The following is a 22,869-nucleotide window of genomic DNA, read 5'->3' on the forward strand; positions in this document are numbered from 1 at the left end:
GCCCCAGCTGATTTTTGCTCTCTTCCTCCTGCTGCTGATGAAGTGCACCCAGACAGAAGCCCCTGCTCATTTTTCATGCATGGCCTTCATGTAAGTGGTTACAGAGTGCAAGAAGATCAAAGAGGCAGAGGTGGGAGAGATATAGGTGGGAATAGAAGTAGAGGTAAGGTGGCTGTGCAGGAGAAGTATGAGGTACTCACCTCATGACTGTGTGGTCCTGATCACAACAAGAACTGTTGATACTTCCTTTCCTAAGTTGTTCCTAAGTTCCTAAGCAGGTACATGATCTTCCACCTAATGACAGCTTTATTTAGCGATGGAAATTCTCAATTAGAGTCATTTGTGGCTAATCACTTGTCCAAGAATCTTAGTGCAAAGGTAGGGAACATTTCAGTCTTTGTGACAAATCACACATTTACACCCACAAAGCAGGACAAATTATTTATAGAAAGCAAACAGATACCGTATTTTTCGGAGTATAAAACACACCTTTTTTCCTCAAAAAAGAGGCTGAAAATCTGGGTGCGTTTTATACACCGAATACAGCATTCTTTGCCTCCAGAAGCCCCGCCCCTTGACCAAAATAGCCGTGCATAGCCTTATGGAGGCTTTCAGAGAGCTCCTGGGGGCTGGGGAGCACAGAAATGAGCAAAGGCCGTTTTTTGCCCCTCCCCCAACTCCCAGCAGCACTCTATAAGCTTCCATAAGGCTATGCATGCAATTTTTTTGACAAAAACAACCCCGTTTTCGCAAAAAACGGGCCATTTTTTGCTTGTTTTTGCCCCCCACCCTCCAGGAGCATTATGCAAGCCCCCCCCAAGGCTATTCATGCCTTTTGGGGGGGGGGAAACTGGCCCATTTTGGGAGGTTTGCAGATTGAAAAAACTTTTTTTTCCTTTTGGAAAGCTCTTTAATTGATTGATGAGAATTACGTTGATCAAATGCTGTGCTAGCAGAAACACTTACCTATCTACTGTATTTCTCTCTCTCTCTATTTCTCTCTCTCTATCCCTCTACCTTCCTACCTACCTACACACACACACTCTCCCTATCTACTTACTGTATTTCTCTCTCTCTCTCCCTCTCTCTCCCTCCCTCACTCCCTCCCCCCTCCCTTCCTCTACCTACCTGCCTACACTCTCTCTACCTACCTACTGTCTATCCCTTTATCTACCTAACCTACCTAACTACTTTCTCTCTCCCTACCTATCTACTGTATTTCTCTCTCTCTATTTCTCGCTCTCTACCTTCCTTCTACCAACCTACCTTACTCTCTCTCTCCCTATCTATCTACTGTATTTTTCTTTTTTTCTTTCTATCCCTCTATCTACCTACCTACCTACTCTCTCTCTGTCTCTACCTATCTACTGTATTTATCTCTCTCTATTTCTCTCTCTCTATCCCTCTACCTACCTACCTACCTACCTACCTACCTACTCTCTCTCTGTCCCTACCTATCTACTGTATTTCTCTCTCTCTTTCTCTCTTTCTCTCTCTATCCCTCTATCTACCTACCTACCTACACTCTCTCCCCTACCTACCTACTGTATTTCTCTCTCACTCTCCCTTTACCTACCTACCTAACTACTCCCTCCCACCCTCCCTATCTACTGTATTTCTCTCTCTCTATTTCTCTCTCTCTATCCCTCTACCCACCAACCTACCTACTCTCTCTCTCTCTCCCTACCTACCTACCTACTGTATTTCTCTCTCTTTCTCTCCCCCTCTATCCGTCTATCTACCTACCTACTTTTAAAAAAAATTGCCTCTTCAAAACCTTGGTGCGTCTTATAGTCTGAAAAATACGGTAATACTCAAATACAGAGAAAGTATAGGGAATACTATTTCCCACCCCCACACTAATCATAACTACCACAGGGATGTGAAGGAAAATTCTTAATTAAACTTTTTAACAAAGTCATAGACTAGGAAAATTGCCATTTGCAAGGGAAATTTCCTGAAGCAAACTGCTACCAATGAACACTATTTGGGGGCAAATAGGCTTCAGTAGATGTTGCCCCTGCTCACAAGCTTTGGATCTGAAGGAAATTGAAGTAAATTGACAGTAAAGAAAATTGAAAGCTGAGGATTCTTCATTTTAATTTTAGTTTTAAGAAATTTATCAATGAATTTCTATTGCTATAACTTGCCCTAGGAAAACTGTTTTAAAAATAACAAGTGATAGTGATACACAGAATTCAGAAAAAAGAATAAAGAGGGAGAAACCAAATTCATAGTAAGTACTAAATGGTGTATAAGATAAATTGGTATGGGAAAGATGAGATAATATTTACATTTTTAGAAAATAGATTACATACAAATTTAAAAACAAAATTAATAAAATGACAGTATATAAAGTTGAAGGAGAGAGTGGAGAATTCTTTGGGGATTGGGATAAACATATAATAAACTTTGGATAAAAGCAACAAGCAGAAAATTGTAAAGTGTGGCACAGCTTAGAATAAAAATGAAAAACCAAGGATATTTAAGAGGTAAACTGATGAGGAAATAACAGTTTATTTTTTGTAATGTTTTATCCTGTTTACCAATAAAGGCAGAAATTAAGCGCCTTCAGGAAGCTAATAAGGCAGCACGGAAAGAAAGGCATCTTATTCTTAAACAGCAGGAAGAAATTAAACGGATACGCCAGACCACTATGAAATTACAGGAAAAACTCAAGTTTGCAGGAGAAAACAAGGTGATAAGTTATAAAGCAATTATTCTGCTTATTTTATTTATCCAGTTGACACTGTCAAATGAAACAGCATTTCATTTGAAGAATAAAATTTGTGACATTCTTAAATTACAAAGAATAAATGAACTTCATTTTTCTTAGTGTAATGATTGTAACTGTAATCATCTTAGATTTGGGGCTAACCTTTAATGTTGGTTATACTGTGTGTATAATTGATACAAGAACCCTAACTCTGAAAGTGATACGACATCATCATTCTTAATCCACATATGTATTTTGGTTACCAGCAAATTTTATTTTTAAAAAGCCATTCCCTTCCCTTTTAGAAGTTAACATTTCTGTTTTTAAAAAAATAAAATATAGACGGTCCTCTATTAATGGCCATTCACTCAGTGACTGTTCCAACTTGTAGTACTGCTGAAGGAACAGTACTTAGGAATGTTTGAAGTTCCACCTGTCATAGTATCTCTGCCATCACGTGAGTAACTGGCCCAGATTGCCGACCATTGCCTGCCCCTGTACTCATATGATTGCGATATTTCCTGCCAGCTTTCGTTTGGCAAAATTAGTGGGGAAGCTGGCAGGAAGTCAGAGCTTGCAGTTAATACGAGGTTCTCATTTAATGATGCACATGGTCCTTATTTAACAATGATAAAAGATACTTCCAGAACTGTTGTTACTAAGCAGCATGGTCATGTGACATTATTCTTTATGATTACATTGCTTGGCAATAAAAAATTCAGTCCCAATTACTGTGGCTAAATGAGGACTACCTATAAAGAAGATTTGAAAACAGAGTGTCAGACTTTGTTCCACGGAGAACAATGGATTGGAAACAGTTAATCTAGAGAACTAGACTCAAAAACCTCTGATTTAATAATATTTATAAAAAGTTATACTGCAAAATTTCCAGCTTTAATTTCAAATTAGAAACCTATAGACAATTTTAGAGAGGCAAAACTTGTCCATTTGCTTCTACAGTACTCTTTCTGTCCAGAAGGCTTCTCAATTCACAAAAAGTTCTGTTTGCTGTCTTGATAACTCTCAACCTTTTTATCAGCATTAGAAATAATTCTTCTGCAGAAATCTGAAGAAAATTTTCATTGCCCCATCTGAGCATATGGCAAATCCAAAACCTAGTACAGTTTTCATCTGACTTCTTAAATGATTTCTGTTTGTTTCTTTGCTTTAGGAACATCGCAGTGAAGATGATAACAAACAAACACATTCCTCAAGCCCTCAGCCAACTGATGCAGAGGCCTATAGCCCTTCCTCCATTTCCAGCTCTGAGACAAGTAGTATCATGCAGAAATTAAAGAAAATGCGGAGACGAATGGATGAGAAGTAATTTGTATTTTGTTTTATTCCTAATAGAAATGGCTTCCAACAGCTATTGCGGAATTTCAGCTTAGTCTTGATAGTGGTTTGGTAGCTTAAATGTATTAATAAACATGAATATACAGTGTGCCTTTCCATCATGAATAGGCATGAAAAACTAATGTTCCTGATACCTGAAATAATGCTTAACCGGTAATAATAGAAAATGAATATGCGGCTTTCTGCAGGCAAAGCATATGTACTATCATTGAATCTATGTACGTGCCCCTTCTTACAATTGGTGCAGCAGCTATACAGACAGGAATTTTATATACAGTTATATTACTTTAATGCAGAATTCTTGCTGCAATATAATGTTTGTATAAAGCTTTTTAAAAACTTGCTTTTCTTTTTGAATTCTCTTCAATCAAAATATATTCTTATGCCTGAAAATTCTAAGTCATCAAGAGAAAAATGGATTTTTACTATAGAATATTGGAATTTGAAACTCGGTATTGAGTTAATTTTAATAATTTTGTGGGTGGTAATCGGTTTTTGTAGTAATGCGCATCTCTCTATAGTACAGAATGTGCAATTAATATTTCCTTCACAACAAAAGAAAGGTATAGCACTGTGTGAGATAGCTACTGAATGTAGTAGTAAAAAATTCAATCATAATGTATTTATTTATTGCATGATATTTTAGAATACATATAGGACATTTATATATATTCCTAGGTTTCAATAGTAAAATTGAATCTGTCAATTTTTCACAACCCTTCAAGAAACTACTCTGAAAACACAAAAATTCTATGACTTTTGTAATATCTTAAGAGCCTGGGACTTCTAGTCACATTTTTTAAAAGGATCTCAGTCTATAATAGAAGAAAAATAATATGGTGGTAAAAGTAATCTTTCAAGTTTTTAAGATTATGGAAGAACAGCAATTACCCTCTGTTTATTAAAAGAAATATATTTCCAATGAGTCAATTTAGTAAAGCTTTTGAATATGCATTTAGAGTGAGGAAAGAAAGCAAGATACAGATATTAATGCTAAATAATGCATAATTAGGTAGGGTATTATATTAGTTTGGGAAGAACATATAAAAAATTAGCATAGCTTTTTAAAAAATATTAAATGGTGAGGATGAGTTGGATAATAAGATTTTGGCTAATAAAGATTCTGGGGCGTACCATAATTGATCTTTAGATAATGAAGACAAAAAGACTATTGAATGGTTCGCATGTGAATAGGAGCATGCTCTGTCAAAGAATTAATCTCTTTTGATATTAGTTTTGATCTTATCTTTGTAAATTCTTAACTATCTTTCGCTAGTAGTAGCTTCTATGCTCTAAAAGCCTTTTCAATTATTTTTTTCCTTAATTTTTGCTACTTTTCTGGTTAGGCATTTAAAAATTTGCTGTATGCTACAATGCAATATATGAAAATGAAAGCAAAATGACAGCCTATAAACTCTTACGTTTACATAAAGATTTGAGCCATTTTTAAACTAAGCAATCTTACGAGCTAAAACTCTGCTTTTGTTTAATTTTTGGATTTTGTTAATTTAGCTTTCAATAGTTGAACATAGGCTCAGTGTTGACTCAGCCTTCTATCCTTCCGAGGTTGTTAAAATGAGGACCTAGATTGTTGGGTGCAATATGCTGACTCTGTAAACCGCTTAGAGAGGGCTATAAAGCACTGTGAAGCGGTATATAACTCTTAAGTACTATTGCTATTGGTATAAATACAGTAAATACAATAAATACAACACAACTTGAAACGTTGGAGTAATTAATTAAAATAGTGTAATAAGCTTTTTAAAATGCACTATTAAAGGAATAATTGGAATTGCCCTTAAATGTAGTTATTTAAACAACTGAAGAATTATCTACAGCATTATACCATAATAAAATAAAGTTGCTAGTATAAGAAACGGAGCAATTGACAAGGAATGAAGAATTTTAAGATGTTTATTTTTTGTTGCAGTTTGAAAGATTCTACTTGTTGATGGATGATGCTGTTTGACACTTGAGATTCCTTTAAAATTCTGCTAGACCTTTTCCTGCTCTTGCTTTCTGTCTGTTTCTTGTTATCGGCTTAAAACTCTTCCTCCTTATTTTGTAGACACTGCTCTCCTGTTCACTACTTCTTCTCTGTCTTTACGTCTCACCACTGGGCTTCTCTCAGTGTCTGTTTTCCCAACCTCCATCCCAAATTCCAGCTGTATATCTACAACCAATTGGTCAGGTAACTTTCTACCTTTTTCAGTGGTAGATTCTTTGATTGAGCATGCCCTGTTCAATTTTAAATGATTAGGAGTTCTTTTAGAACTCTTTCTTTCCCTGTATAAAGTTAGGCATTTCTGTGTAGATAGCTGACAATCTCTAACCAGTTAAATAGAGCAACAAAGATGATAATGGGCTTGGAGGCTAATACAATGCCTCATACAATGAACAGTTAAGAAAACTAGATATGTTTTACTTAAAAGGCCCAGGGGAGACATGATAGCAGTCTTCCAACACTTGAAAGGCTGTCACAGGGAAAAGGGCATAAATTTATTCACCATAGTCCCTGAGAGCAGGACAAGAAGCAATGGGTTGATACTTGTCAGAGGGAGGTTCAACCTGGAAATGAGGAGGAATTTTTTGGCAGTAACAATTTGCCTCCTTGTAGGTGCTACATCACTGGAAGTTTTCAAGAAAAGTTTAAACAACCATTGGTCCAGAATAGTATATAGACTCCTCCTGTCCTGGACAGGAGGTTGGACGTGAAGACCTCCAAAGTTTCTTCCAGTCTTATGATTGTATGATTCTATGATCATGCACAAAACAGTTTTGGAAAATTGAACTTTAGACGAAGGATTTGAAATTTAATTCTCTTTTAGTGTCCTATTTGTTAGGAAAGTCTGTTTTGAATACTGTTAACTACATGCAGCACAAAATTATTCAATTGCATCTTTTATCTCTTTTAAATTGGTTTTTTTTTAAAAATTAGCTTTGTATAAGGCCATAACAATAGAAATTCTTCTTTCCCAAATAAGAATTCAAATCCATAGAAGTGAGTTCAAGTCAGAATTCAGAATATTTTTGTTGTTTCTTTCAGTAATTGCATCTTCCCTGAAATAACTTGGAGTGTTTTCATGAGTTTTGTATGATGTAAGAAATAGGGAAGAGAATGGAGAGAAAATTGTTAGCTAATGTGGAAGAAAACACTAGAACTACATAGATTTTGAACCTATTTCATTTGTTCTTGATAGCTAATTGGCCATTACTTCAGAATTTTTCAGACTTTATAACATACACCTCTGGCATTCAGACTTTTTATTTTTAGTGAATGTGGAGAATCTGAGGCACTCGTTTCATTTAAAAAAAAACAGTGGTAAACTTCACAAACTACTGGAATGTTTTAAGCATTTTTCTACAATTTGCAGAAACATCTTGTATTTGTAGTAGAAATAAATATTGTAGTGACTAACCAATAGTAAAACTTAAGATTTTTATTTGGAAAGGAAAGGAAGGAAGTTTGGAGTACTTCACAGTAAATATACGAAGAGAGTAAGAATTGGGATCACTTTGATTTGGGAGTGATTACTGTAGAACAGTAAGATATAGCTCTATATTTTATAAATTGCTATATGTCTCAAATCCTAAATGAGCCAAGGTGAAATGTCTATGTGCTGATAGATATCTTTTTGCTGCCTGCTCCAACTCTAATCACACCTATTGCAATAAAATAATATTATAAAGAAAAGTATCTGATATTATGTACATCATTGCAGAGGTTGTTTGGTTTGGGTTTTTTTGCAAGAATATTTCTGGTCCCATAGTAGACCCCATAAATTTGGTCAGGGACTTCAGCCTAATAGTTTATTTGTAGACAAATTCTTATATAAAAAAAGAGGTTCTAAGTAGCCAAGAAAAGAATGCTTGTATATGAAAGTTCCTTTCTATCAGATCCCTTTCCTGTGTCTAACTTGAAGATATATAAAACATGCAATTTCCTACCCAGCAAACATGGAAAGCTAGGAGGATGCTTGCATGTGAAAAATATCATATATAAAACATACTTGTCTCTGTCTTGTTTTTATGTTATCTCTATACTTAACCTTTAGAGTTGGAAATATTGGGTTCCAGTTGAACCCAATAGTTAGTTGGGTTATCTGATTACACTGAACCATCCAAATCCAGCCAGCAAAGTAGCAGAAGTGTTCACTTATATTTTGTAGTATAATTTGATACTAAATTGTATCCTCAATTGTCCATTTTTTGTTTTTCATTGGTTGTAAGTTATGTGAATTTTGAAAAAGCATTGGAGATGAGGTTGATTTCAGATTGTGCTATGGTTCATTAGAACATTTCAGTATTTATTAGCCTCAACCCAGTCCCTTGAATTATGAGAGCTCCTGATGGAGAGCTTAGAATCTGCAGAAATTTTAACTATATATAATGCTCCGATATTCAATCTCAGAAATCATTTTCAACTTACCACCATCATCGCATGAGCAAACCTTTCTGTTTTAAATAGAAACCCTGCTGTTTGGAATCAGTGTGTGAATAGTATTTTACATGTAGATCTCAACTTACAAACAGTCACTTAGCAACTGACTAAAATGGACCACACAGAAGGTACGTACTTACGACCTGGTTCCAATTTCCCAATAGCCCCCATACCACACAATCACATGAGAGCATTTCAGCCACTCAGCTACCAGCCCACGTTTTAATTTGTAGCATCCTATAATCATGTGGCCATGATTTGCGATATTTTTGCAAAACTCAGCATTTACTTCCAGTTTTTGGCAAAATCAGTCCACAGCAAACAATGGATTTGCTTAATGAGAACATCATTCACTTTACAATTGAAAAGGGTTATAAAATGAGTCCAGTCATATCATGATCTGTTTTACAACCATACAGCAGGTAGTGACTTTAACAGGGAGCTCATCTGTTAGGACGTACAAGAGTCTAGTACACTTGACTATGTTTTAATCTGATACAACCTATTATACTGGTACTTTCATTTAAAGTAGATATGGATGGATGGTAACCATTCATTACTTTTACTTCATAAGAGTCTTTGCCCCCAACTGATGTCCTTTGACAGTTCTTTGGAAATTATGGATAATGATGTAGGGTTAGTCCGTCCTAGGATTAGATGATTAGATGATGATTAGAAAGATTAGTAGAAAATCCTGTATTCATAAATTTACACATATGTATTTAAATTTACTTATTTCTCCTTTTGCAATCTCTGTCCCAGTTATCAGAGACCATAAAGATAGATAATGTGACTTTGTCTGATGGCAAGTTTTAAGATACTATTTAAAATTAATTAAAATACCAAAGGGAGGTACTATTGGATTTTTTTCACTTTTCTTTTTTCTTAAAAGATTCAGACTGTGCTTATTTATTATACATTTGCTATATTCATTTGTAACATATTAACTTACTATGCTTTCCAGTTTGATTATATTTATATTGATATTAACTTGCATTTTAATACCTTGTTTATAATTTACCATTTTAGAATAATTACTTTGTTGCTTAAGTCACATGGAACAGTGGAAAGCATTGTATTGCTATAGGTGGATGAAAATTGGTTCAGTACAGCTTAGGAGAAGGGAAACCACTATAATGTGTATAATGGGGATGGCACTTAGAAAGAGAGCCGGATGTGCAGTTTCTAATTTACAGTTGTTAATGAGAATTATGTCCTGATTTTTAGAGTGATTTAAAAAACATCCAATTTTGAGCATGAATAACTCTCCATTGCTAAATGATAACCCCTGAAGCTTTCTTTCTAAATTGATCCAGAACTGGTTTTCAGAAGTCTGGTAGCCTTAATGCTGCTTTCTAGTGGCACTGCTTAAATATTAGTCTAAATAGAACAAAAAAAAATATTTTTTTTCTTGAAGAGCAGAGGCAATTTAAGAACTTCCTTTATAGTTTGTGTGTGTGTGTGTGTTACTTCAGAGTTGGTGATTTTTTTAACAAAAAAAATCAGACTCACATTCTTATTCACAGCAGCAATACGAGTGAAACACTTTTACCAAATAGCATAACAGAAGTTTGAATATTTATATCTCAGGACAATAGTAAACAGTTTCCCCTGTTTCTTCATCAGGTTCTTAACCAAGCGAGAGCAAAAACTGATGCAGCGGCGTCAGTATGCGGAGGAGCTGCTGCAGTGGAAGCAACGTTTAGATGAAGAAGAAGCAGAGATATGTCAGATAGAAAAACAAGCGCAAGCTGCTTGGGAAAAAGAGCTGCCTAAAATAAAAGCAAATAAAAAAGGAGCAGGAGATCAGAAATCTGATCAAAAAGGTAGAAACTTGTTGGGACTCTAATTAAAAGTTGGTAAACTTTTTCTTTAAAGGGCCATATTCCCTATCTCTGCTTTCATGGGCAGAGCAGCAATTGGATAGCTGGGTTCAATGATAGGCTGCTGCTACTGCCTGGGAAACCCCATCCTCATTCATCATGGGAATTCAGCTGAGGTTTGATTCTAGCAATCTGCTGCCCATCTGTCCAGAAGTGGCAGGCCAGATTTGGCCCATGGACCATGGTTTGTTTACCCCTGCTCTAAATCTTGTTATTAGAAATGTGCTGATTATGTGAAAAAAGTTTGGCTTATCCAAGTTATTTTGTTCAACAAAGGTACCTATGCAAGGTAATATTACATTTCAGAAAATAGCTTTCATGTATTCAGGACCTGATTGTGTTCCTATCAAGTATGATGTTGCATTCAAACATCATACTTATTCCAAATTCTTAAATTATTGGTTTTGGCTTACTTTTTGTATCAAACAGCTCTACTTAAAGGAGAAATAAATTTTCACTATAAAAAGCAAGTTAATAATAGATAAAATAATAATTTAGAAATATATTTCTCTAAAATTTTCAATATATTTTCATACATGTTCATATCAGAGGTAGTATTCAGCTGATTCTGATCAGTTCTGGAGAACCGGTAGCAGAAATTTTGAGTAGTTCAGAGAACCGGTAAATGCCACCTCTGACTGGCCCCACCCCCATCTATTCTCTGCCTCCCGAGTCCCAGCTGATCGGGTGGGAATGGAGATATTACAGTATCCTTTCCCTGGAGTAGGATGGGAATGGAGATTTTACAGTATTCTCTACCTGCCACTCCACCAAGCCACGTCCCTCAAGCCACACCACGCCCACCAAGCCATACCCAAAGAACCGGTAGTAAAAAAAATTGAATCCCACCATTGGTTCATATGAAAAAGTAAGTACAACCATTGTAAAGTTTTTTTTCTTTTTAACATCTCAATTGGTAGATGATCTGGAGAGTGGAATGATTGATGTCCAGTTGTTTGAAGATCTTTTTAAATCCCTCCCTAATCTCATGAGCTTCTATAACCTTTCTGAATTGTTTTTGAAGGCCCCAGAGAGCTCTTTTAATCTAAACACAAACTTCACCAAAAACAGCAAATCAAACTAAATATTTTAATAAGGTTTAAATAAGACAGGCTCTTCCCAATTCTTCTTTAACAATGTTGTAATTATTTGCACATGACTCTTATTTAGATATTTGAGATAGTGATAAATGTAGGGATATATCTGTTTTTTTCAAGAGGTGAAATTTGCTTTTGTGTTTATAAACTATAAAATGTAAATGGTGGATGATACTTGTTATATCCCTTGATCAATATTGTAAAAATTAAGATCAAATACTGTATGTTGAAATACGTTTAAAAAGACAAAAAGTTCAGTGGTGTCTTTTAGTATCAAAATATTTTTAAAAGCCTGTCAGTAAAGTACTGGGAATTTCTGAGGGATTGATCATTTTCCTTTTTTTTTTTTACCCTCAGAGACAGCCAGTGAAGAAGACTCTCCAATGGCACCTTGCTCTCATCTAAATAGCGAAAACTCAATCCCAGAAGAATTGAGCAATCTAGTTGTTGAGTCCATTCCATCAAAGGTTTCTGAGATTCAAGACAAGCCTGGAAGCCTAGCTCACACAGTAACTGAAGAAATAGTTTATACACAAGAACCGGAATCTTCTGTTTCTCCTGGAAAACCTGTAAGTGAATTTGATTATTCATTTGCCATTCTCTGAAGTGAAATTAAAAGCTTAATTTGAATATTATATTACATTAGTAAATAAGTCCGATAAAATGTCTGAACATACTCTTTCTTTAAAAAAGAAAAAAAAAAGAATATTCATTCTTAATTCCAGCTACTTCTAGAACACATAATATAAAAGTAATGTTCAGTGTGTATTGTAACACAACATGCTAATTCTGTTAGAAATGTAGAAAATATATTGTTAAAACATGAAATAGATGCACTCATAATTCATATTTTTTCTAGTTTCTTCTCAGATTCACTGAATGAGGGCTAAACTGTAGTTGATTGGGTGTTGCTATCTAATGTGAGATCATCTAAATAGGAAAGGTGACCTAATCTCCAAATACCATAAAATGAATTAAATACCATAATCTATCTTAATTAAGACTGGATGGACAAAGGAGATGAAATGATTTCTGATACAACACTAAACCTGACTAAAAGTGTGAAAAGGTGGTGACTTTCGTCACTAGCAGAAGTAGGCAACATTTTGTGAGTGGGATTACCCTAAACTATTTTTTCAGCCTGTTGAAGTGACATTCAGATGGTCTTTGACTTATGACCAAACTTGGCACCAGAACTTCCATCATTAAGTGATGATACTATTAAATGAGTCACATTTTTTTGCCAAGGTCATTAGGCAAATAATACAGTCACTAAATGAATCTGGTTTCCTCATTGACTTTGCTTGTCAGAATCCTTCTGTGAAGGTTGTAAATGGTGATCACAATAAAACATGTCAGTTGCCAAACATCCAAATGATGAACATCTGTGGAGATGCTGCAATGATTGTAAGGACAGGTCATAAGTCATTTTTTTCCAAAGGTCAAACAAATAGTCATAAGTTGAGAACTACCTGTAATAACATCTCTAAAGAGCTAGATTTTAGCACTTTTTTATATTTGGGGAAAGTTTTTTTTCCCCCTTTCCTTCTTTTCTTTTTAGTAAAATAAGGTTAATGCATCTCACACAGTAGTTAGAATGCAATATTGAAGGCTGACAGTGCTCACTGCCAGGAGTTCAATCCTAAATGGCTTAAGGTTGATTCATCCTTCCGAGATCAGTAAAATGAGGACCCAGATTGTTGAGGGCAAGATGATGACATTTGTAAACCACTCAGAAAAGTTTTGTAAAACACTATAGAGTGGTATATAAATGTAAGTGCTAGTGATATCAGAAGTTTAAATACTATTTTACTGCTTACTGCCATTTTTACAACAACAACAAAAAACCCACAAAAAATTGTTCCCATAGTTTGACTTCAGATTTCAGAAACAGAGTTTTGAAGTGCTTTAAGTACTGTTAGGAAAGAGATGCTGGAGGTCAATTTTTAAATGAGACCTTGAGAGAAATTGAGATTCTATTGATTTTCTACCCATGAAAATCTTCCTAAGCAAATGGGAGTAATCTTGAATGTGAAATTGAGAATCCCAAGGATAATAACTTTCAGTCTTCTTAATATTCAAAGCCTTATTCAAGGTTCAGAGAAAATTCATTATCTTCAAGTCAAATAGGCATTTCAGGGCTGTACTTAACAAATGGGTAGGGACAGGGCCCAACTTGGGACAGAGGTTCAGGTGTTTTAACAGGTAAAACTGAATGCCTAAAAGAGACCCAAGACTTACAGTGCCTGTTTTGCTTCTTAATCTCCCATAAATCCTCTTTAAAACTCCAAACCTTTGCCTACCTTCTCTTTAGCTTAATCTTTTCTTTATTTTCCCCCATTTTCTTTGCTTTTCAAGATCTTTATCTAGTCATTACCTTTTCTCTATGCTTTTCATATCATTTTTTATATATTGCCTTGATTTTATTTATTTATTTGCATTTCAGTTTCCTTCAGGTCTTCTTAGATCTAATTCAAAACATAACAGTATTTTAAGGTGGCACGCGGAGCCATTTGTCATGGCACGCAAGGCTGCCCTGTCAGCTGGCCAGCGCGCATGTGCGCGCTGGCCAACTGAGTTCACCCTTTTTTAAAGTCATTTTTCGCCCTCCCCAGGTTCCAGAGGCTTTATAGGAGCGTGTGGAGGGTGAAAAGAGCCTCCCCGCCCTCCTGGAGGCCTTCCGGCGGCTTCATGAGCTTCCCTGAAGCCTCCGGAGCGTAAAAAACCGGCCCTATGGGCAAACTGGAAGTTCGGGAACGGACTTCTGGTTTGCTCAGAGGGTCGTTTTGACTGCTCTCGAGGCTTCAGAGAAGTCTCCTGAAGGTCCCTGAAGCCTCCGGAGGGCTTCGGGGGGGTGGGGGAGGCTGTTTTCGCCATCCCCATGCTCCTATAAAGCCTCTGGAGCCTGGGGAGGGCGAACAAAGCATGCAAAAAGAGGGGTGCACCTGTAGTGCGCGCATGCGCACTGGAGGGGTCACACATTGTATTATGGGTGTGGCACGCCTGCAAATGACCCCCCTGCACTCCCCTCACTTATGGTACGCGAGCCAAAAAAGGTTCGCCATCACTGCTATAGGTAGTCCTCAATTTATGACTACAATTGAGCCAAAATTTGTGTTGTTAAGCAACGCAATTATTAAGAGAATCACTGCAATTATTAAGTGAATCATGCAGTTGTTAAGTGAATTTAACATCCCCCATAGACTTTGCTTGTTGGAAGCCAGTTGGAATTATTACAAAGGGTAATCACATGACTTGGAACATTGAACCTGTTATAAATGCTTGCCAGTTGCCAAGCACATACATTTTATCATGTGACCATGGAGATGCTGCAGCAGTCATATGAGAACAGATCTATGTCACTTTTTTCAGTACTTTTATATCTTTGAACGGTCACTAAATGAATGTATCGATTTTTCTGAGCATGTAGTCAAGGTCTTTTGCAGATTTAAGGGAAAGGTTTTCCTGTCTGATCATGTCCTGCTCTAGGGCGCAATGTTCATCTGTTTCTTAGCTGAGGGAGCCATGAAATGTCCAAAGACATTGTCCATGTTCATGTGGCTAGCATGGCTATATGCCAAAGGCGCACGGAACACTGTTACCTTCCCACCAAAGTGGTACCTATTAATCCACTTGCATTTACATGCTTTCAAACTGCTAGATGAGTCACTAGTGCAGTGGTTAGTGCAGTACTGCAGGCTACATCTGCTGACTCTGGCTGCCTGCAATTTGGCAGTTCAAATCTCACCAGGCTCAAGGTTGACTCAGCCTTCCATCCTTCCGAGGTGGGTAAAAAGAGGACCAAAATTGTTGGGGGCAATATGCTGACTCTGTAAACCACTTTGAGAGGGCTGTAAAGCACTGTGAAGCAGTATATAAGTCTAAGTGCTAGTGCTAAGTGGGCAGGAGCTCACCTCATTGCATGGTGCTAACCTGGGCTATCAGCTCCCGCTGACAAGCTCAATGTCTTTAATTGCTGAGCCATTACGCCCCCAATCAAAGAGTGCTGGAGAAAAGGCCCATAGCTTTGATTTTGGAACAATTCCAGGGAAGTAATTCTTTCCAATTCAGAACTGCAAGCATATGATTAGAATGTGGGAAATATTATCAGATATCTACTTCAGCTTCCAGCCATAGAAAAGATTCTCCAGGAATGATTATTTTCATTCTATACAACATTTAAAAAAAAAAAGAAAGAGCACACACATCTGTTCGGTCCTAGATATTATAGGATTAAACTGATACCTTGAAAAACCAGAAATCCAGAAAGTCTCTCTTTCTGGCAGTATATGACATAGGCAAGTATCTGTTTGAAATCCTTGCTTGGTATCTGAGAGGCCATCAGAGGCTTGCCATTTTCTGTCCAGTAACAATATTTCCCTAACTAGTTGGTCTCCCCTGCCTGAGAGAGACAGAAATCAAAATAAGTTCATGCTTGTAATTAATATAATTTATAAGTACATCCCGGTTTATAATTAGTTTGAGGTGTGCGCGCGTGTGCGATATATATTCCTTATTTACTCTTTTTTTTCATCTTGATATAGTCTCCTTGCAAAAGCAATGCATCTCTATCAAAACAAGAGTCAAACAAACAAACACAGAAGTCTGGAGGAAAGCAGCTGTCATCTACAAAATCTCAGGATATCTCATATAGTTGGTCTGATGAATCTTTATCCATGACCCAATCAGGTAAAAGTATTAGTGCTTCAACTTCCTTTTTTAAAATCATATTTACATTATTTTTAATGGGTCTCAGTTTTTCATTGGAATTGATGGGGCTTGAATTCTTTGTAGATTACAGCATTAAATATAACATATTTGCAATTTCCCACCAATTTTCGACTTGGGAATTGAAAAAGGGAAAACCCCTGATCAGAAAGATTACAGAGAAAGAATAGGAATGGCTAAAAGGAACAAATCATTTTTATCACTTTAGTTTACATATCCCTTAAATTTAGAAGTTGTTTTCTGTTTTTAATAAATAAGATGTAATTTTATTATAATTATGATTGAGATTGGATTCTTAACAGTGATTAGGTAAAGTAGATTTATGTGGCTGTTCTAGCATGCAAATATAAAATATTTTTTCTAAACAATATATTTTATCTTTTTTTAGAACCTACATCTGATCAAAGTGACATTGAAAATCGAATCTGGGCTCTGAAAGAACAATTGCGGAAAAAAAAGTCTGTTGTTTATAGGCTGAAAAAAGAACAGAAGAAGAGGCTCAAAGAGAAACTTAAAGCTCAAGAGGCAAGTTTGATCAAACAGTTAGAGGTAAGAATTAATTTGAAAGAAATGTTAAATAGAATGTGTGTGTATGTTACATATTGATATTCCCATGTTTTCTTTTGCCTCGTTTTCTCTGAATATTTTTTCCTTTTTAGTTTGCTTTGATACTGATAGTAATATAACAACATTGAACAAAAACAAAATAAAACTATCTTCATAGGTTAAATTATATAATAATCATGATATTTGTATATCTTACACACATACATGCATGCACACACACAATTCCAAATTTCAATATTCAATAAGATTAATACTTGAAAACAAATTTAATAAAGAATAAGATAATGTTTTAAGTCTTCCTAATGTCTTTTTTTTGTACATCATCAGACTTATGATGAATTCATCAAGAAAACGGAAGAAGAATTGAATCGGGATTTTGAAGCACCAATAGCTAAACCTCAAATCAAAACTCCATCCTCAATTCCTGAGAAACCAAAGATCAAAACCCCATCACTTCACAGGTAAAGTAATGGCTTAAAGTTAATGCATGATGACCTTTCTAAATGTACGCCTTTAGCAGCCTAGAAAGGGTTTGTATCTCTTTCAATATGCATGCATATTTATCTAAGATGCTGATCAAAAGAAATATTTGGATGAATTCATGCTAAGAGACTGACCAAATAAATTTTGGTATATAATTTTGTGTTCTGACCCACTCCCCTCCACGCCTGTGAATAAACCAGAACACAGGCTGGGCTGTTTGCCACTGTTTAATTACTGAGAGAACGAATCCTTTGGCTGAGGGCCCAGACAACTCACGTTCAATGGAGCAACCCAGATAATTCAAAATGAAGCAACACAGATAGTCCAAACAAACAGACACGGCTAGAATACTAGTTGTATGTGTTTTATTTTGTTAATTCTGATACAGTGTACAATATTTTCAAAATGTTAATATCTGTAAGTATATGTGTGAGTGATCTATTCAAAACTTCTTTTCAGGTCTGAAACACCCAAAAGTTGGAAATCACTCACTGATTCTGAACGTTCTAGAGGATCTTTGGAATCTATTGCAGAACATATTGGTATGTATCTTGGAAGTTACTTGTTTAATATTAAAATTACACAAGTTATCTTCATATACCTAATGTGTTTAAAATAATTTCAACTAAAAATATGTTTTTTAAAACAATATCGTTGAAAAACAAGCAAGTGAATTTAATAGATTTTATTATTATTTTTAATTAACACTTTTTTTAAAAAATGAGAACTTTCTCCATAGTATTGCAGTAAGAAAGAATCTATTGACTTATTTTATATTCAGTATACATTCTAAAAATGTATTTTATTTTCTATAAGTTGTTATGCATATTTTCTAGCAATTCTATTTATAATACTTCTTCCAAAAAAATTCAAAGAAGAATGCTAGTACTTGCTACCAGGCAGCTTTGGTTCAGAGTGGCTAAATAAGTATAAGAATCTCTTCTGACACTCTATTGAGTTTTCACTATGCCTGAACTGGAGTTGAAAGCTTTTTAGAAAGAAACAAGATAGGGATTCAGAGTAACACTATGTAATTTATTTGTGCTCACTACGTGTCTCTCTGCTCACACTTCTTCATTCTAGAATTCTTTTAATAAACATTTAAGTTTAGTAAAGTATCAAATAGAGAAGAAAATTCAAACATCTCAGAACAATCACCTCATTTATTATACAAGAAATTTAAAAGGAACATTTATACAATTTTAAAATCTTTGGATCTATTTTAGGATCTGTTAATTCCTATGCATAGTAGAATAAAAGCATGTATGAAGTCTTATTGATTATAATTTTGATTGGGATATTGTGTTTAAGTTATACTTTAGCTATTTATATGTAAACAGTGGAATATTCATGCAGGTTAGGTTAGTATTTTCTAGTAAGAATTTCAGTTTTTTCCTATAACACCCAGATTTTTTTACTTCTTTAATAATGCTAAATAAAAGTGCACAATTGTTTTAAGTATATGTATATGATTTTGTTTTATTCTCTTAAGATCCTGTGTCATATTTTGAACAATCTGTGTCTGTAAACATCATGAAATTCATAGAAGAAGAGATTCAGGAAGAGAAGCAATCTCATACAGCATCCACAGTCCTCAAAACCCAAAGAAAATCTAAAGCAGAATCTGATGATTTGGATAGTGCACGCTCCTCAGCTATTCTCAAAGAAAACACAAGCAAAATATCTCCCATATCAATGAATAAGTCTGAAGATGCAGTGAGTTATGATTCTCCCGCTACCAGATCTATAGTGCAAGAGATAGCAGAATCAAAAGAATTAGAGGTTGAAATAGTTTCCCAGGCTTATGAAATATCTGATGCCTCAGTTTTTGATTTAAATCAAAACAATTCAAGTCCTTTAAAGAAAGAGGTCCCTCCAGAGGCTGAGCTGTCGGAAAAGGATCAGTTTGTCAAGGAACGCATAAGTGTGCAGGAAATCAAGGAGATGCCAAGTGAAACATTCGGGAATGATGAAAGTATTACATCAGTCAAATCCACTGATAGGCTGGAGAAAGATACACTGAAAGATGATTCCCTGGTTTCAGAACAGATTTCCATTTGCGAAGAGCAATCATATTCTAGTGATTTTGAAGAGTCTTCCTTAGGAACAGATCTATCAAAAAGTGAGATAATTCTTACAGAATATCAAAAAGATATTTTCCAAGCACCTACATTATCTTTCAGGCAAGATGCAGGATCACAGGGTTTTGGAAGTGATGATGAAATAAGTGAATGTCTCAGTGAAAAATCTTTGTCTGTAGCTGGTAGCATTCAATCAGAAAGATTGTTGGAACTCCAGTCACCAACAAAATTTGTGAAAAATAAAGAATGTGGTGATGTGGAGAAAGAACCATCTGATGATGATGATTATGATGATTCATCTTGGGCTTCCAGTTACAAGGCATCATCAGAAGAACAAGACGATATTTTGCTAGGTTTCAGCATTGGTGACCGAGTTCTTGTGAGTAATGGCCGGCTTGGAACACTGAAATTTAAAGGTCGGACAAATTTTGATGAACGTATTTGGGTTGGTGTAGAGTTAGACAAACCTGAAGGAAATAATAATGGCACTTTCTATGATATTCAATATTTTGACTGTAAAGAAAAGCATGGTATTTTTACCCTTCCACAAAAAATATCTCATTTTTCAGAAAGTGTTGGTAATAACTTAGATTCAAATGAAAATTCTTTCTTTAAGCATGAACTAGATAATCAACACAAAACAAATCAGGGAGGCTTAGACAGTCTTGAAAAAGAAAAGAATGAAATAAATTCAAATGAGAAATCTCCAAGAGAATCATTGGCCTTAAAAGGTTCAATTGGAGCTGGAGATTATGTAAATTTCAATAAACCAAGGAGCTGTGTGGCAGTTATTAGTACTGTTGATGAGTTTGATCAAGAAACCAGTGACTTTGACTCTCCCAAATTCTCTAAAAATGATAATGGTATGTTACCTCCCGCCATTTCAAATATCCACAAAGAAGATTCCGCTATTGAAGTAGGGGGGATTTTGGACAGCAGCTTTCCTGAGAAATTGAAGCAGCAGTCTGTTTGGCAAGAGCAAACAAAAAACAGATTTTCTTCCAGTAATCTGGAGAAATCGGCAACGCCACTTCTGGATTTGTTGACAAAAGAAAGAAGCCAACTGGAAGCCCAACTTAAAGTCCCATCCCAAGAAAAGGAAGATGTACTAGATCAACAGGAAAGAGTTGGTTTGTTGGCTGACAGTCTCCTGCAAGGTTTTGTGAAAGACACAGTCAATCAAGTTCAGCAAATCAAAAAGGCAAGGAATGAGAAGATCCATTTTAGCAATAAAGGACTCGGTGCTGTCCAAGAAAAAAACTTGGCATTTAATGAACAGCAGAGGTTTTTAGTTTCAGAATTGGATGATGGAGAAGAAGTATCTTCCCCAGATATGTGTCCCAGACCAGTAAGTATAGTTCATAATTAAGATAAGTAAGACTAGAGTAATGCTTCAGTTATGAAATTTGAAAGTTGTGGCTTACTAATAAGCTATGTTTTAACAACAAATGTTTGTATTTCACATTTTTGTTTGTTTTTAATCACCTTCCTTTTTATCATGTTTGTACACTCTAATCAGACTCTCCATAGTTCACAACAGATCAAGAACATAACAATAGTGTAACTAAAACCACAGCAATACCACAGTAACATAAAGTAAAATTAAACCAACATTTCACTAGAAATACATAACAAAACAACAGTGTGTTAGATACAGTAACAATAGCTGAAACATTCAATACCATCATCTTAGTCTCTATAAATTCTCCCCCAAAAAATCCACCATTTATTTTCAAAACTGTTTGGAAAGTTTAAATGTGGAAACAAGTTTGGTATTGAGAGAAAGGTCATTCCAAAGCACAGGCCCACTACCAAAAAGAGCCACCTGTGAATCTCATTTCCCCTAACTTCATGGAAATCTGGAACAAGAGTTTTTCCAGGATATAAATATCCTGAATGCTATATATATATAGCATCCTATAGAGCTCATGACTGTCATCTAGCCAAGTGGTGATGAGTGCATAAGTCAATGTCATAAGGTTCTTTTGCTTTTAGGTAAGGCTACTATCAGTCAATAAATCAATCAATCAGAATAGAGCTGGAAGGGAAGACTTCTAGTCCAAACTCCTGCTCAAGCAGGAAACTCTATACCAGTGGTGGGCAACCTTTTCTTTCAACTGAGCCAAATCTCGCCAAAACCATGATTGAAATTTATTTTGAGAGCCACATTTTTAAAACCAAAAATACATAGGATGGTACACTGTTTTTAGTTTCAATAAACTCTGGCATTTGAAGCACGCAAGTCTTAAAGCTGTCAAGTTACAAGATCCTTGCATCCCTAACCCTTTAGGAAAAAAACCCCAAGGGGTCTTCAAACCTGACAACTTTAAGACTTGTGGACTTCAACTCCCAGAATTCCTCCTCCAGTCATGTTGGCTCAGGAACTCTGGCATTGAAGCATGCAAGTCTTAAAGCTGTCAAGTTGCAAGACCCTTGCACCCCTAACCCTTTAGAAAAAAAAACCCAGGGTTTTCAAACCTGACAGCTTGAAGACTTGTGGACTTCAACTCCCAGAATTCTGAGAATTGAGGTCCACCAAGGGCATCAATCATATTAGCCCAGGGATCTGCAAAATTGGCTCTTAAGACTGGTGGACTTCAACTCCCAGAATTCTGAGAATTGAAGTCCACCAGTCTTAAAACAGCCAACTTTGCAGACCTCTGTGTTAGCCCAAAGCCTGGCGCTGGGCGGGCCTTGCTCCCCCATTGGTGGAGCCCCAAGAAGCGAGGAGGGAGAAAAAGAGACGGAGGCCAAGGAGCTCCCCCCCCGCCCCCTCCCAGCAAAAATCTAACCGGGGAGCCGGGCGGGCAGTAGCAAATTAGCCGATCACGCCGCGTGGGCAGTAGCAAATTAACCGATCACGCGGCGTGATCGGCTAATTTGCTACTGCCCGCCCGGCTCCCCGGTTAGATTTTTGCTGGGAGGGGGCGGGTGGGGAAGCTCCTTAGCCTCCGTTTCTTTTTCTGCCTCCTCGCTTCTCGTCCCCGCCCGACTTCAGGATCCTCCCTAATCATTGTGGGTTGAAAAGAAAAAAGGGAAAGGGCGCTTGTTTTGAAGTGCCCAAGAGGAGGGAGGGGAGCGGGCGCCCGGCACACAGAAGAGCCGCATTAAAGTGTGCAAAGAGCCGCATGTGGCTCGCGAGCCGCAGCTTGCTGACCACTGCTCTATACCATTTCAGATAGGTGGTTGTCCAGTCTTTTCTTAAAAACCTCCAGTGATGAAGCCCCTACAACGTCTGAAGGCAAGTGTTCCAGTGGTTAGTTGTCCTCACTGTTAGGAAGTTTATACTTAATTCCAGGTTGCTTCTCTCCTTGATTAGTTTCTATCCATTATTATTTTTTTGCCTTCTGGTGCTTTGGAAAATAAGTTGACCTCTTTTCTGTGTGGCAGCCCCTCAAATAGTGGTAAACTGCTATCTTGTCACAATACAATAATACAATAGTAGAGTTTGAAGGGACCTTGGAGGTCTTCTAGTCCAACCCCCTGCCTAGGCAGGAAACCCTAGACCGTTTCAGAC

General features: G+C 36.3%; 1 protein-coding gene across 13 annotated transcripts in view; it reads left to right on the top strand.

Moving 5' to 3' along the window:
- CEP350 (centrosomal protein 350) overlaps positions 1–22,869 on the top strand; it is a 93,782-nt gene that overhangs the window by 55,369 nt on the left and 15,544 nt on the right. For all 13 annotated transcript variants that reach the window (XM_081947367.1, XM_081947374.1, XM_081947368.1 and 10 more), the window contains 9 exons: positions 2,555–2,698; positions 3,888–4,039; positions 10,140–10,339; positions 11,851–12,062; positions 16,038–16,182; positions 16,610–16,770; positions 17,116–17,249; positions 17,731–17,813; positions 18,764–20,700. In XM_081947367.1, coding sequence (XP_081803493.1) covers positions 2,555–2,698; positions 3,888–4,039; positions 10,140–10,339; positions 11,851–12,062; positions 16,038–16,182; positions 16,610–16,770; positions 17,116–17,249; positions 17,731–17,813; positions 18,764–20,700 — 3,168 coding nt within the window. The remainder of the gene's footprint in view (positions 1–2,554; positions 2,699–3,887; positions 4,040–10,139; positions 10,340–11,850; positions 12,063–16,037; positions 16,183–16,609; positions 16,771–17,115; positions 17,250–17,730; positions 17,814–18,763; positions 20,701–22,869) is intronic.

Source organism: Natrix helvetica, assembly GCF_964273705.1.
Source record: "Natrix helvetica genome assembly, chromosome: 3".
Classification (NCBI taxonomy): Eukaryota; Metazoa; Chordata; class Lepidosauria; order Squamata; family Natricidae; genus Natrix; species Natrix helvetica.